General features: G+C 48.5%; 1 protein-coding gene across 1 annotated transcript in view; it reads right to left on the bottom strand.

The window, feature by feature from the left end:
• Slc4a8 (solute carrier family 4 member 8) overlaps positions 1-16774 on the bottom strand; it is a 71473-nt gene that overhangs the window by 34803 nt on the left and 19896 nt on the right. The window contains exons 3-9 of the mRNA XM_052748998.1: positions 11287-11436; positions 10253-10388; positions 9268-9428; positions 3941-4129; positions 3015-3106; positions 1740-1897; positions 878-965 (exon numbers count right to left, since the gene is read on the bottom strand). Of these exons, the coding sequence (XP_052604958.1) occupies positions 878-965; positions 1740-1897; positions 3015-3106; positions 3941-4129; positions 9268-9428; positions 10253-10388; positions 11287-11436 (974 nt within the window). The remainder of the gene's footprint in view (positions 1-877; positions 966-1739; positions 1898-3014; positions 3107-3940; positions 4130-9267; positions 9429-10252; positions 10389-11286; positions 11437-16774) is intronic.

The raw sequence follows: 16774 nt of genomic DNA, 5'->3' as shown, positions 1-16774 counted from the left end.
CTAAAGCGCAGTGTGGAAGCGCATGTGCCTGTGAAGCCAAGTACACCAAAGGCTACGGCAGGAGGATCACCGCGAGTGGAAGGCCAAGCTGGGTTAGAGTAAGACCCTGTGTCAAGGAGGTAAGCCACAACTCTAAAGTCATCCAGTCATCCTATCATCTCCACAGGAGAAAGAGCAAGACACACAGAAATTCTGTTAGTCATGTTCGAAACTAGACAGACTTACTAATCAAGGTCTTCTGTGAAAGAACCAGAGAGAGATCATAAACTCAGCCCACGCTTCTTGCCTTGGAAACCCACTGTCCAGCAGTCCTCACCAGGTCCAGAACAGTGGTGTGGGCAGACACTTCCGCCTGACACCGCCCGCCCGAGGACACATCCTGACCTTATGCAAACCGCTCTCCTTTCCATGGAACAGGAGCATTTCTTTATGCAAATAACTTCACTGTATTTAATTCACCGTATTCTCTAGACAGGTAACTCAGGCTTCATGAGTTACATTAAATATGAGTCTACACATTCTACTTGGCAATAATAATTCTCCCAGAAAATGATTTCTCTGCATCCTTGATTACTTAAGAGAGTAAAGTGGCCATAGAGGTACATGCTTATAATCCCAGCACTGGGTGTTCAAGGCCAACCTGGGCTACATGTTAAGAACCTGTCTATAAATAAACAAACAAGAGATGGCACAGCCAGGAAAGTCTCCAGAGGGTATGGTTTGCTCTTGAATGGCTCTCAGAAAAGTTCTCGGAACGCTTCCCAGCAGACACTGTGACAGTCATTATTTTATCCCCAACAACACACACAGTTTCTGCAACAGAGTAAATGCTCAATATTCAGGAGATGAGTGAATAGAAGGCAGAAGTGGCGTGTACCTCATCCGTCATGATGGTGGCCATGGATCTGCCGATCTCATGGTACTGCTGACCTTTTCCTACTGGACCCAATAAGATAAACAAAAATCTGCCAAAACACGCAAAAAAAAAGAGAGAGTTACATAAATAAAGACAGAGAAGTGACATCTTATCACTCTAAACAGCAATCTCTCTCCCCCACTACACACAGAATATCACTGCCTTCCATAAGAACACGTACTAACATGCAGCAGGACATCACTGTGCTATGGCCAAACAGCATTCGGAGCTATTTATACATCACTCAATGATGCGGCTGGCTGGATTTCTTAGAGTTACCATAGACACGATTCCTAGCTATAGAAAGGATGTCTTTTCAAACACTACAGCGTTGTGGAAATTCCAGGTTATCTAATTCCCATTCATTGTTCTAATAAGAAAATGATAGGGAAAGGGAAGGATAAGAAGTAGAAATAACCAAGCCCTGGAGAGGAGCCTGAATTGTGTTCTGGACATCTGAGCACTCTCTATAATTAGTGGGGCTCTGAATCACGGCGTCACCACCTCAGGGCACACCAACAGCCAAGCCCTGCCAGCGCTGTGGAAAGACATCAGTACCTTTGCCTAGAGACAGTTCCCTGGATACTGCTCTCTCAAACTGGGAAAGGGAGACCGAGGCCTCCTGGTGTGACAAGCCACTGGTCCCTGCTGGACTTCACTGTTCACTAGGCTCCTTTTCCAAGGCCAACAGTATTCCATAGTCACAGCCCCCACCCCTAGTCCCACCCCCACCCCGCTTTCATAGCTCTGTCCAAACAGCCAGCCCTAACTTCTGGTACTAGCTAGCTTCCGGCACCAGGGCTGGCATACATCTCCAAGTTACCTTGTGGGGATGGGCACTTCTGTCAGGCCTGAGAGAAGCACAGCTGGGGAGAGCCTCACAAAGGCCACGATGGGCCGGTCCAGAGTGTCCACCTCTCCAACCAGGACATTGGAGGCCTCTGCCCCAGTGGGAATTTTTTTCATGAAATGAAGGTCCACCTGAAAGTGCACAAGGCATCGACTTCAGTGCCAATCATGCTCCTCACACCTTACAGTGCACTGCCACTCAGGGTTAAAGAAGGTTCTCATTGCTTTATTTGATCTCCACAAAAACCCTGAATGGAGGTATCATGGATTATATCAGTCCCACTATTTAAAAACAAAGGGGTAAAAAAGCAATTAATATTCAGGGAGGGAAAGCTGACTAGAACTAGAGAGCTTAGAATACAGATATGTATTCATTTATAATTTATATCACATATAAATTATATATAATTTAGTGTGTGTGTGTGTCTCTTTCGTTTTTGTTTTCTTTTTATTGGTTTTTCAAGACAGGGTTTCTCTGTGTAGACCAGGCTGGCCTCGAACTCACAGAGAACCGCCTGGCTCTGCCTCCCAAGTGCTGGGATTAAAGGCGTGCGCCGCCGCCGCCGCCGCCGCCGCCGCCGCCGCCGCCGCCACGACCAACACCTGATGTGTGTGTCTACATAAGCTGCAGCCCATGTGTGGAAGCCAGAGAATACCTTGTGAGAATCAGTTCCACCCTTGCACTGTGTGGGTTTCTGGATGGAATTCAGATCATTTGAAAGCAACACCTTTATCCACTGCGTCACCTCAAGAATCAGAGTTTAAATCCACCATGCTCTTCAGAGAGGAGGTGCCTCAGAAGCTCTGGGTCATGTTATTTCTCTTATCAAATACCTGACTAGTTCATCAATACAGCAGTCACAGCCCCCAAGAAGAGTCCGAAACATTGGGAGCTTTAGGAGGCAGCTGCATACTGTGTGACAACTGAAGATGAGACAGAACCGCAGAGCATCAGATACCAAAAGGCAACTCATGAAAGTGGGGGGGGGGGGGGGAGTGGAGCCTCGGGAGTAGTCTGTCTTCACTACGCTGAACCTGGAAGGACACACTGAGGAGCAAGCCTCACCCAGCTGTGCGTGCGAAGGACGAAGACTAAGAAGACGGCATCCCTTCCCACAGAAGCAGCGCTGGTCTTGGGGAAAAGACCATGAAACATCAGCGCTTACCAGATCCCAGAAAGAGTCCGAAGACACTGGGCTCCACTACAGACAACCTTAGCCTAGAAGCCAGCTTGCCATGTCTCCCTCACCTTGCTTAGATCCACAGGACTGTGTTCACAGCTCACTCCGTTTTTCACCTCCAGATTCGTAGTTGGAGCAGACTGAGGAGAAACAGTCTGACCTGTTTTGGAGAAAGTCAAAGAGAACTCGCTAGGGTTGCCTCTCCCCTCCGACACAGACGGTCGTCAGAGCCAGCTTGTGACTTCTAGAGGCTGGTAGGTCTACAAGCAGGGTCCACTCATACCTGCATCCACACTCAGTGCTAAGAAGAAGGTGATCCTCCTTCACCTTCCTCTCTGGAGACAGTGACCCTTAACCTCCGTGCATGAGGACCTCTACCGTTGGCCAGCAAGGGTCTGCACTCAATTTAGTAAATGAGGAGATAATACAGAGGAGGCCTTGCTCAGCCACAGCAAGAGAGGCAATTAGAGCTGGAAGACTTTGCAACCCACCTGTGCCTGGGCACAGGCTTTGGACATAAGTTAACTCACAGAAACCCCATAATAAACGGAAGGAAGGTCCTGTCATTGTTCTTGTTTAAGTAAGTTGTGAAGAGCTTTAAGAGATTGTCCAGGGCCATATACTCTCCAGGTGGTAGGCCAAAAGCACAGGCCTGACCACACTATGGTATTTTGTGTCTAAGCAAAGACTTTCATTTAGTTAGAAAAGGCTGCAACTCACCTTCTCTGGCCCCAGATCATGATCAATGTGGACATTCTCCCCAAAGCTACACCCTCTCTGGAAGCATGTGGAGAATATATCCCTCATCTTGGAGATCTACTTGGAATGCTTTCCAAGCACACAAGGGAGAGACGGTACCGTTTCCCAGCTGCCCGGCTTACTACCGTCCAAAAGTTCAGGGGTCTGCGTGTCACGGCCTCTACCCTCTAGCAACTGCATCTCCAAATGTCCCCAAATGTGTGGTCAATAAAGAGAAACAGACTCAAATCCGTACCGTCTCTATCCATGGAATGTGGGTCAGATTGCTTCTTGCCCACCTCAGCGAAGGAGCGGACGATGGGGATGAGGTTGTTCCTCTTCCTCTCATTCTGATGGTGGTGCTTCTTGAGAAGGGCCTCCCGAACTTTCACCCTCATACTGTCGTTCAGGTCGCTGAACAGTTCTTGCTGGTCCAGGATCAGGTCTGGAAAGCAAGCATGCACAGCAGCATTCAAACTGAGCTCAGGAACCCCAGGGGAATGGCATCAGGTGGCTGGGGAAGGGGCAACAGACACAGGCAAGCTGCTCTACTAGGGTCACCAAGGTGGTCTCAGCTTCCTGTCCAGAAGAGCGTTTGCTTAATGTAGCTGTGAAACACTGTCCTTTGTTTATTTAACAATGAGAACACATCATTTAGAGATGGGGTGTCACTACGCTATATACGCTGGTCGTGAATTCCTGAGCTAATGTGACCCTTCTGCAAAAGTGGGGCTTACAGGAGCTGGAGAGATGGCCCAGTGGGTAAGAACACTGGATGCTCTTAAAGAGGACCTGGGTTCAATTCCCAGCACCCACATGGTGGCTCACAGCCATCTGTATTCCAGTTCTAGGAGACCCAACACCCCCTTATAGTCCCCAAGGGCATACATACGCAATCAAAGTACTTATATATATAAAATAAAATTAATTAATTAATTAAAAAAACTTTAAGGGAGGACTTACATGGTGACGTATGTCATTATGCTTAGCTCAAATCATTGCTTTGGGGAACAAAGCCTATTGAGTATTTAATACATACCTAGAACTATACCATGAGCTTTACATCCGTTATCTGCTGTGGGATGTTCTGTATGGCAAATGTGGTGCTGATTGGTCAATAAATAAATCACTGATTGGCCATTGGCTAGGCAGGAAGTATAGGCGGGACAAGGAGGAGAATAAAGCTGGGAAGTGGAAGGCTGAGTCAGAGAGACACTGCCAGCCGCCACGATGACAAACAGCATGTGAAGATGCCGGTAAGCCACGAGCCACGTGGCAAGGTAGAGATTTATAGAAATGGATTAATTTAAGCTGTAAGAACAGTTAGCAAGAAGCCTGCCACGGCCATACAGTTTGTAAGCAATATAAGTCTCTGTGTTTACTTGGTCGGGTCTGAGCGGCTGTGGGACTGGCAGGTGAGAGAGATTTGTCCTGACTGTGGGCCAGGCAGGAAAACTCTAGTTACAGTTATCTATACAATACTCACTAAAAGTGAAAAAGTGAATATTTTTATGACATTTTTTTCTATTTTTAAAATGTATTTATCTTTGTGTGTCTGTGTGTGTGTGTGTGTGTGTGCCACATGTGTACAGGTGCCCATGGAGACAGGAAGAAAGTTATCAGATCCCCTGAGGAGGCTGGAGTTACAAGTGGTCGTGAGCCACACAGTGTGGTTCTGGACTCCAAACTGGAGTCCTCTGGAAGAGCTGCAAATACTCCTAACTTCTGAGTCAGAGTGTGCTTCCAAATAAGGAAACAAAGGAACGACTGTTACAGAAGTCCCCAAACTCTCACACCTGCTAAGTGGGAGAGCAAGGGTTCATATCCAGGACTGGCTGAGTCAAAAGCCCACGGTTACCCTCTAATTCTATTATCCCTTCTTCCAAGAACTCGGCCCTGATGCAGCTGCCAGGGATGCTGCAGCTGTGAGCTCCAGGGGCTACCTGAAAGTGGAGCCCGAAAGAAAAGTTAAATTGGAGCTGGAGAGGTGTCAGTGGTCAAGAGCATGGGCTGCTCTTCCAGAGAGTACAGATGCAGGCAAAACACACAGATATGAAATGAAATAATAAGTTTAAAAAGTGTATTTAAATTAACCAACTGCTCACTAAAGGCAATTACCAGCACATAAACTATCAAGCCCAATGACTGGAGAGGATAATTACTTGTTTCTGTCAGCAGGACTCTAGATACATGTCTAGAACTTCAGACCCTACACTTCCTTCCTAGCTCCATTATTCTTGACTCATCTGACCTCGGAATTACATGACCACCCTCTACTCTGTCTCCCCATCTACAGAGAGGTACAGCACCGAAGTCTCCACACCCCCAGGAAGGCTGTCACTGTAGCAGCTAGCTTCGAGCAGTTGGTCTTCCTGCCTGTACTTCCTAAGTGCTGGGGCCACAGGTGTGAACAGTCGATAAGTGCTGGGGCCACAGGTGTGAACAGTCGATAAGTGCTGGGGCCACAGGTGTGAACAGTCGATAAGTGCTGGGGCCACAGGTGTGAACAGTCGATAAGTGCTGGGACCACAGGTGTGAACAGTCGATAAGTCCTGGGGCCACAGGTGTGAACAGTCGATAAGTGCTGGGACCACAGGTGTGAACAGTTGATAAGTGCTGGGGCCACAGGTGTGAACAGTCGATAAGTGCTGGGACCACAGGTGTGAACAGCCGCGGCCAGGTTCCTGCATATTTAGCCTTTATAATGATTGATTTCTTCCCTCCTATTACGCTCATGCTTCCGAATCCTTCATCTTAAAAGAAAAAAATTCTAACCAGGCCCCTCTTCTATGTACTGTTTTTCACTTTTCTCTTCCCACTTAAAATTCTCAAAAGAAGAAAAATCATAATTCAAGAATGACCTGCAGTTCCCACTGGGTGCCGAAGGACCATGGAAAATCGTTTCTGCTCTGGGCCTTTAGGAACACAGCCCTACCTATAACTCACTTCAGATTGCTGGCTTCCAAATGTATTGTTTGATTGGTTTTATTTTGAGATGAGATCTTGCTACAGGCTGGTCTTGAACTTATCTACTTGCCTTAACCTCTGAGTGTTGGGAATACAGACAGGAGCCACCATATACGTGGCCATGTGTCCCAGCAGTCCTGGCAGGCTAACAGACTCGGCGGTCCTTATCTGGTTCTCATCTCACCTGCTATGGGCACTCCTGAGCCTGGTCTCCAAGGACGACACTCTTCTGTCAACCTACTTATGGCCCCTGCTGCCAAGCCTTAAATGGCTGGCGTCCACACTTCTGACCTCATTCTCAACTGCCCTTAAGACTGCAAGCACCAAACGTCTATGAACCGATGACCGAAAACTACATTTCAGTTCAGATCTATCTCAAGAGTCACATCAAAGCTCCAGTCACCTACAGACATCATCTGGATGTCCTCACACCCTAAGACTCAGCGAGCACAGAACGAAACCCATCCTCTTCCCACTCACCAGACCTGATGATGTTCTAGGCATCCAGCCATAAGCCAGAATCCTAACACTCTTCCCTTCTTACCCAAAACCAGTCCATCAAATCATCCCCATCAATTCCGCCTCCTGAGTTGACTGGAAACCATCTCCTACTGCATCGCCCACTGAAGAAAGTCTAGTCTACAGGAGGGTGGCAAACATGGCTCTGGCAACCTTCTCCCCCATTCCCTCAGCCTTGCTAAAAATCATTAGATCACCTCCCTAAAGCTAGCCACCAAGGTCTAGTCCCTTATTTGGCCACTTCCTCCTCCTGAGGCTGACTACCAAGGTCCAGCTATCAAAGGGTTGAAGTCCAGCAATCAAAAGCCCCTTTGGCTCACCTAATTAACATGCCCAATTAAAATTAAACACCTCATCCTAATACAGGGTTTTCCATTTTACCTTTATAAACCATCATTTGCCTATGGGCCACATCTGTCTCCTCTCTATCCAGAGGCGGCCCTCTGTCCCTCTGGGACAAATACCGCTGCCTTTCCCTTGTCCCCTTCCCCTTCTCCCTCATCTCATCTCCTTACCACCCCATCCCAGCCCATTCTAACAAACCTCCCCTCTTCTCCTCCTAAAATGACACCTGCGAGGTCATTTGCAGGCTGTTTTCTGCCTGAGTCAGAAAGCAGCTACTTTAACTTTTCTTCCCCACTTAAGAAGGGTTCTCTCTGTGGAAACAGGTGTTTGGATGTGTGCAGGAGGCAACCCCACCCCCACCCCATGTGGGGGATGGGTCTCCTTCCCCCACATTGCAGGCACCACCTCACCTGGTCTGATCCAATGGCCTGGTTTACTCTCCCTTCACCCTCCATCTAACAGCTAACTTGACCAGGCACTACCCTGCCAAGACATCTGCAGGATCTCCTCATTGTTACAACGCCACTAACTCCCCGGGGTTCCTCCACCGAAAAACAGGCCATAAACGTTCTTGGGAACCTTCATGGGCATTTAGACACAGAGCTAGAAGTCAGTGAAATACAGATGTGACCCGGTCGGAACACAGTCCAAGAATGGAGTTGTGTGAAGAAAGATTTCTGAATGCTTGTGAGAAAACTCCAAGAAACCAAGACAAGAGTCTTGTGACCTCAGTTTCTTCAAAAACACGAACTGCTCTTGGACTGTGCTTTCGTGCCCCTTCCGGGTGTACTGGATAGACGTTTACTTCAGATTACTCATTACGACTGGCTGTTGTTATCTGTTAGCCTCTACAGAAAAGCACATTTTTGCCACATGCTGCACAGCTCACCCGCTGCAGCGCCCTTGGTATAAACTGTATAAATTGTCTGATGCTCATTTTGGGTTCCATTCTCCCAGGTCCCACTGCCTCTAGAGCAGTAAACAGGACCGTGACACGGAACTCACTTTTTTTTAAATTTCCACTTTCCCCACAGTTGGTGGTACATCTGGGGCACCACCTTCCAAAGGAGTCGACACAGGATTCCATCAGTACTGACCTCCGGCCCCCAGGGCCCCCAAAGGTCCTTAGAGAGGCATAATAGGTACTTGGAATGGAGAAATCTTTACTCTGTCCAGTAGAACAGAGTCAGTCTGCGGGGAAAGGGTCCAAACGCAGCCAGGTACTCTCCAATGCTGCTCCCCACACATGGTATCTTAATATCCCTTCACATCAGATCCAGCAGACAGGTTTCCCTGTATGCTGTGCTGGAGCACGGGAATGCTATGGCTCACTTTCCTGCATATCTGTTCTAGATGATGTATTTTGTACTTTTAAATCTTTATTTTTCTTCTTAAAGTTATTATTGCTGTTGTTGCGATTATTAGTGTGTGTGTGATGAAGGCATGCACCATGGCGCGCTCATGTGTGTGGGTGTGTGTGTGTGTGTGTGTGCGCGTGTGGGTCCCGGGGGTGGGACCCAGCTTGCCCAGCAAATGCTTTTACCCCCTGAGCCCTCTCAATGGCCCTTCAGTTTTCTTTCTGGCTTCATTGTTCTGTTCTGTTTTGCTTACGATAAAGTATCACTGTATAGGGCAGGCCTCAAACCTGTCATTCTCCTGCTTCAGCCCTTCCAGCTTCCAGGATTACCTGAATGCTTGCCTCTCCTACTTCTGAGTTTACACAGAACGTCTCTGCCCTTTGCTCGGCCTTACCTGAAATCTCTTCTATGCTGCTTGCGCGCATGTCCAGGAGGACGGTGCCGTTGATGAGGCAGCTCCTCAGCTCAAACAGGCTGTGCAGGGAGAGAGTCGCCACGTAGGGCTTGCTCCAGCGCTCTCCCCCGTCTTCAACATCCTCCTCAAACTTCAGCCACCTGCAGACAACGATGAGACGCCACAGACACAAGACGGGCTTTTCAGGAGGGCAAAACATCTGAATGGCAGAGACGACTGCAACCCTGGTCTGAGTCCAGACACAGAAGAACTGGAAGAAAGAAGCTGCGGCACAGTGCCACTCTAATCCACCCCACCCCCTTTTGGTTTGGTTTGGTTTGGTTTTTCGAGACAGAGTTTCTTTGTGTAACAGCCCTGGCTGTCCTGGAACTCGTGCTGTAGACCAGGCTGGCCTCGAACTCATCTGCCTCTGCCTCTGCTGGGATTAAAGGCGTGCCCCACCAATGCCCAGCCCCAATCCCATTTTTATTTAAAGTCAAATCTAAAATTACAAATACATATATGTATAAGGCCCCAAAAGTATTCCCTGTTTTATCCTTGCGGCAGTAAGACTGAAGGTAACTGTCAGGGTCTTCCTTTTGCTTATCTTTATTTTCTAATTGCCTATCATAAGCATGACTTTAAAAATCTAATCTATATCATTTGGACACATTGACAAACCACATTAATAAAACAGTAACTTTTTTTTATCAGTGCTCTTTATGACTTCAGAAATCCACCAGGACAGAAACATAAAAGACTGCCTTGCACTTGGCATCAGGCAGCTGGCCTGTGTAATTCTCGCGTCCACGGAAAATGTCCACAGTAGCGCAGGCATCAACGCCACACCAACGTGCACTGGCACCAGGCTTCCTCGATGCCACCTCACCCACGAAGAGACAAAGGCCATTGGCCTGTCACTTGTGGAGAGGTGTGCATCTATCTGCCTGTCCCCAAGCTCCTGCCGGGTACTGCAGGGCCTCACCTGGCAGTCTCCTTCCATTCAGCCTCTTCCCCCTCTCTCATACATATCTCGTCCAGCTCTGTGAACAGCTCATGAGGCACGTGCTCTTCATCCTCCTCGGTGCCAAGAATGAACTGAACACGCTGAGATGGGGTGTCTAGAAAGCCAACCAGAGAAAGGTCTGGATGTGTATCTATCCTCCAAGTCGGAACAAAAATAGCACTCTGCCTAACCGCTTTGGGAATATATAGACGATGTCTTGAATACAGATTTAAAAGTTCCTTTGTTCTTAGAGAGAAGGCTAGTCTGTGGAAGCATTTAAACAAGAGAGCAAAGTTATGAACTAAGACCACTCATAGAAGTCCCATGAGAACTAGAAATCAGGAATGGAGAGATGGCTCAGCAGTTGAGAGCACTTGCTGCTCTTCCAGAGGACCCGGGTTCAGTTCCCAGCACCCACATGGCAACTCACACCTGTCTTAACTCCTGTCCTGGGGATCTGATGCCCTCTTCTGGCCTTCAAGGGCACCAGGCATGCATGTGGCACACAAACATAAATGCAGGCCAAACACCCAAACACATAAAAATAGATTTTTTAGTTTTCTAGAAACCTGACAAATTTTAAATAGCAAAGGATTACTTATAGTACTGATTGGGCTGTGGAAATGTCAATTTCAGAAGACGTTTCCAGTTCTTAGAAGCATTCTTTCCTCTTGGGAACCCTAGCCAAGGGCTAGAGAATCAAGACCACCTGCCTATGCCTCCTGCATTCCCATGAATCTCCACACCACCCTGTCACGGACACTGGTCCTCTCTCCCCAGTCATTACTCCCTCTCCCCCCAGGGTGTTAACCCCCCTCTCTCCAGGGTGTTACCCCCTCTCCCCAGGGTGTTACCCCCTTTTCCTCAGGGTGTTACCCCCCTTTCCTCAGGGTGTTACCCCCTTTTCCTCAGGGTGTTACCCCGTTTCCCCCCAGGGTGTTACCCACCTCTCTCCTCGGGGTATTACCCCGTCTCTCCCCAGGGTGTTACCCCATCTCCCCCCAGGGTGTTACCGTGGGCCAAGGCTTCCAGACCCTCTTCTCCCTGGCTGGCTCCTTTGCCCCGCCCTCCTCGTCTCCGGTGCTTCTGGCCATGAGTGCGGTGATGCCGGTGGCTCTGCCTGCCCAGTGGCATCCGAACCCCCACATACAGAGTTCTATGACCTGAACGGAAACAGAAGACCTATGGAGAGAACTCCTTTTACAAAAGGAGTCTAGCATGATTAAGAGCAAAACATCACCGACTTTTGTATAGCACTTCTGAAATGTTTAAACTCCACAGACCCCGGGACTGAAGACAGTAATCACAAAGTTGACAGTGTCTTCCTCTGTCCTGCACACAGCTATAACCTCACACGGATGTTGTGACAACCAAATGAACCAATTGTGCTCCATTATGTGCACTAGCTATGAGAGTGGGAGCCTGAAGGAGCATGTGGAGAGCACAGCAGGTCACACAGTAGAGCATGGGAACGGAGCCTTGGCGTGTGCAAGGCTCTGGGAGGAGGGTGGAGGGAGGAGGGAGGGGGAAGAGCGGGGGAAGAGGGAGGGGGGCATATGACTTACAAACTATGAATATATGTTTGTTACTTTTTGCTATTACAAGAGCAATGTGAATGATTTTAAAGAGACAATCCCCGTATGGTGACTGTGGCAGGTTTTGGCAGAGGTTGTTAGCATAGTCAAGGACCCAGTAAGCCCGCCTGGGCTCAAAGCTCCATTTCAGCACTAGCTAACAGTCTGAGCGTGAGCAAGCCAGCCAGTCTCTCTTGATTAATCCTTTAAAAGGAACACTGACGCTTATTTTTTTAACTCATGGGGTTATCAAGAGCAACAGTAAGCTAACACACGGGAAATGCTCAAGGCCATGCCGGGAACTGCAGACCAGCTTCTGCACTGTGGACTTCACGGCCAGACTACTGCAGACAGACCTTTTTTTTTTTTTTTTTTTGGTTTTTCGAGACAGGGTTTCTCTGTGTAGCTTTGCGCCTCTCCTGGAACTCACTTGGTAGCCCAGGCTGGCCTCGAACTCACAGAGATCCGCCTGGCTCTGCCTCCCAAGTGCTGGGATTAAAGGCGTGCGCCACCACCGCCCGGCTTCAGACAGACCTTTTAAATCAGGACTGAGGCTGGGTTTTGAGAGTTAAAGTCGGTGCACAAAGAATGGAGAACAGAAGTAAGTGATCCGACAGCAACCCCTTCTCGTGCCTCTTCCTGCTCCCGACTCCTCTCCTGCACCCCTTTGATTTCATCCTCACCTGACTTCCTGCCAAGCCTGGAGCCCAGGATCAGAAGCTCCAGGGCTGTTACCAAACCTGACACTCACAGCCTTGCTGTGCCCATTTCTACCTGACTCCTGCTGCTCTGCACACCACACCTTAGCTGCACCCACACTGTCCCCACGGTTCTCGGCATCTTTAGCCAGTGTTTTTGGATCCTACCTATGCCTATCCCTGCCCTTTGACCCCTTCCTCCTCACCTTACTGAGAAGACGAAGGTCCTTTCATGGCAACTCCTCTGTCAGTCTGGCTCCTCTCTACCAGGCTCGGGAGCTCTCCATCCCATGCCTCCCACTCCGCTGCCCCTCACCAAGGACGGACGAACCCCTCACTCTCCTCTCCATCCAGTCCTTCCATGGCTCATCTTTGAAGACTCCCACTGACTGCTGCTCCCACGTTTCCCCCTCTCCTTCCTTCTCCACCAAGAATCATGATTGGCCTCACTCCCTGTCCTTCCCAAGTTCTTGTTCCATGGCCTCTGGCTGTGGCTTCTGTCCCTGACCTCTACTAAAGCTCCTGTCCACAGTGAGGACATCAGATGGCACTTAGTCACCAAGCTCTGTCATAGACATCTCCCAGTTCCACAGACTCTATGGAGAGCCCGGCATGTACCCGGGTCTCCAGATGCCTGTCCACCTTCATGTTCTGGGCTCCTTCAGCTCTCACGCACTGCCGCCTGACTCCTTCGGATGCCTCATCACCCACCAGAGGAAGGGTCCACTCTTGACCCTTCCTCTCTCCTCTGTAGGGGTACCCATTCTTTGGATTTCAAGTCCACTTCTACACAGGACTCCCCAGGCCCCTTGTTTTGAGTCTTTATGTGCATCCCAGCTTGGCCTACCAGGCTGGCTTCATACAATTATCCTGCCTCAGTCTGGGATTACAGATGTACGCTACCATACAGCTTCAAATCTTTATCTACAGCAGTGGTCCCCAACCTTCCTAATGCTGTGACCCTTGAATACAGTTCCTCATGCTGTGGTGGCCCCAACCATAACACTGTTTTCATTGTTACTTCATAACTGCAATTTTGTTACTGTTATGAATTATAGTATAAATAACTGTGTTTTCTGATGGTCTTAGGTGACCCTAGTGAAAGAGTTGATTGACCCCAAAAGGGGTCATGACCCACAGGTTGAGAACCACTGACCTACACTGATTACCATGCCCCCAAACAAATTTAAAGCCTCTACCCTCAGAAGTCAAGCTCACTGTGGGTGTGGTATCTCACACCTTGGATCCTAGCACATGAAAAGATGAAAACAACTGGCTAAAACTTGGAAGTCAATAAGGGAACATACTGAGTTTGAGATTAGCCTAGACAATAGTGAGACCCTGTGGCGCCCAACATGGGGCACAAGAGTGATTATTTTATACGTGGGTTGTGGGACTGCAGGGGCTTGGTGGGACCTGGAGAAAAGCTCTCCAGCAACAACCCTGTCTCAAAAAAAAAAACTAAAAATGAAATGAGGCTCCATGTTTATGTCTACAGCCCCACCGCCATGTAAATTCCTTGGTGGCTGGGAGATGGCCCAGCAGCGGGACAGCCCAACAGTGAGATGGCCCAGCAGTGAGACGGCCCAGCAGTAAGAGGCTCCTGTTGCTCTTGCAGAGGGTCTGGGTTTCCCAGCAGCTCCACGGTGGCTCACAACTGTGTAAGACTGTTCTAGAGGAGCGCTCGACCTGTGCTGGCCTCCACAGCACTGCACACACATGACACAATGACATGCAAGCAGGGAAACACCCATACACAAAATAAAAATAAGTAATTTTCTTCAGCGTTACCTTAGATTCCAGCTCTACCTCTTTGCCCCTTTCACCGTGGGTCCTGTAGATCAGGAATGTCAAGCCTTTCACTGCTCCTACTCTGACAAAGCAGGGTCTCCTTCCTGCCTCCCATACGAACTAAATGCTGCAGAGTCACCCTCCTGGTTACAGACTGATCATAGTTCATCCTATGAGTCCAGAACCCCTGTTGCTCAGTTCTCAACCTCTTCTCTGGATTTTCCTTCTTTGGGACAAGTTTACACATTCAACATGGAAATAAATTACCTCTACAGGAACCAGGTGATCAGCTCAAGAGAGCTAAAAGGGTCATCCTACATGCTGGCACAGAACGAACATTCTAGAGAACAATTCATGTGCCCTTCACCAGCACCAAAATGGCTGGTTTCAGCTCCCTCCGCCTTCCCCAGCTGCTGCATCCACAGCACTTTATAGTTTCTCTACTTCAGCCAGGCTGCTCTTCCTCTTCCTCAAGCCTGTTGGCACCTTCTGCACATGCATTCATCCGAGAGTCACCGCAAACTCACCTGCCTCCTTGGCATTATCTCTAATTTCCTCGTTGAGAAGTGCGGACACCTTCCTCCATGTTACCCTAGCTAAAGCTTTTCTCATGCCTTTTTTTCTGCCTTGCATTACAGTTGAGCAGCTGCCTTATTCCCAACTATGCACCTGTGAACGTTCAAGGTCCCGGCTTAGATCTCCTCCAGTACCTATATGTAACCAAGCACATTCTTCAGTCAATGTCAGACCAAGTCTACTGAGGCCATCAGCATGCAAATAAAGCATCCTAATTTAATGAAACTTGTAAGAAAGATGTTGATGCTTTTAAAAATAAGAATGTACACACACACACACACACACACACACACACACACACACACACACACACACAGAGAGAGAGAGAGCTGCCATGAATGAGAGACACTGGATCTTTGGAGCGGAAGAGAACACACAGGTGTGAGCCGCACACAGAGATGGGCTGCAGACCACGCTGCTACCTGCGCTGTTTACCAAGCATCCACATGCAACTCATTAGGGAACACTAATGGATACTCTGCTCCTTTGGGCTTACAGGGTAACTCCTACATGTGGAACAACGCACACCTCCTTAAAGTTACAAATATGACCAAGTGGGTCCAGCCTTTGTTAAAGTGTATTAGACAGCATGGTGCTGACACCAGGAGTCATAAATCTAGTGCTTAATCGGGAGTAATGATCTGCCAGAAAAACAGGGAAAAGCCATTCCTCCAACAGGAGTGCCCCGTTTCCACAGGGGCTGAGAGAACCCTCTGAAATGTACTGTGGACTGTCGCTCCAGTTATCTTTGGAAAGCTGCTGTTCAAAAATCCTTCTCTAACGGATAGAATCAGTTCATTCAAAAAGACCCACATCTACAGTCACTAACACCGTCTCTGAAAATGGTGTTAGGGAACGTGATAGAGCATATGAAATAAAATAGAAGGAAGACTTGGGATTTCTCAGCAGCTACAGAACCCTGAGAGATGGCATGCACATTACTGAATCAGAAAACAATTTATGGATCGTCTATTAAAGCAGGGCTGTTTTCTCTCTGTGTGCCTTTAGGCGACACCACTACCCGGCACACAGCTTCATCAAGTCCCGTAATTACACCTGGAGTGAGTGAGTCTGGCGGAACCCATAGCATGCCCAAGCCCACGGCAGCAAACCCACTTGCTCTCCTCTCCTCAGGCTTTGCTCTTGAGACATTCCAGGTCTGGGCATGGGAGGACCATTCGGTAGTACATTTTTTAAGTGCTAACAGAAGAAAATCCAGTTTCCAGAAAGATCTTGTCATAAAAAGCCACTTCCCAGCAGGGTGTCCTCTGACAACTGTCGTCCCGTTAGGTTGCTTTTCTAGCAGAGTAGAGCACGCACCAGAGATGACATCATCTGGAGATGTCGCTCCCAACAGTTCCTCAGCTGACCTCGATGGATGAGACCTGGCCCTCAGAATCCAAGAGAGCTTGCCCAGATTCATTACTCTATTCCCAAGCACACAAAAATTTTTATATATGTTCACTTCCCGGTGGAGGACTAAGATCCACGGGTAAATGCTAGAGGACAATGGACCTGCTAGCGATGCACTTCAAGGTGTTGGGATAGCAGGAAGAAATGTCTGCATGGTGAAGCAGGGTGCCAAGGCCCAGAGGGTAAGGTTATACCTACCTGCCTTGTAGTCCAGAGGGGAAAAAGAGGGATTCCACCCCAGTCTCCCCTACCATCAAGTCAGTTCCCACAACTACAGAGGGTAATGGCATCAACATGTGTCTGGGGTACTGTGAGGACCAAATTATGTTTTAAGTTTAAATTACTGAGGTTAAGGGATTTATAAAACAAAATTGCTTCTAACCTGTAAGCCCTACTTGCCCAGGGACAGGTAACTTCCTGGAATGCTGGGGCTGTTGTTCATGTAAAAC

This window comes from Peromyscus californicus, unplaced genomic scaffold (genome assembly GCF_007827085.1).
Source record: "Peromyscus californicus insignis strain IS unplaced genomic scaffold, ASM782708v3 Scaffold_20__1_contigs__length_68692818, whole genome shotgun sequence".
Lineage (NCBI taxonomy): Eukaryota > Metazoa > Chordata > Mammalia > Rodentia > Cricetidae > Peromyscus > Peromyscus californicus.
This window is presented reverse-complemented; position numbering and strand designations above follow the sequence as displayed.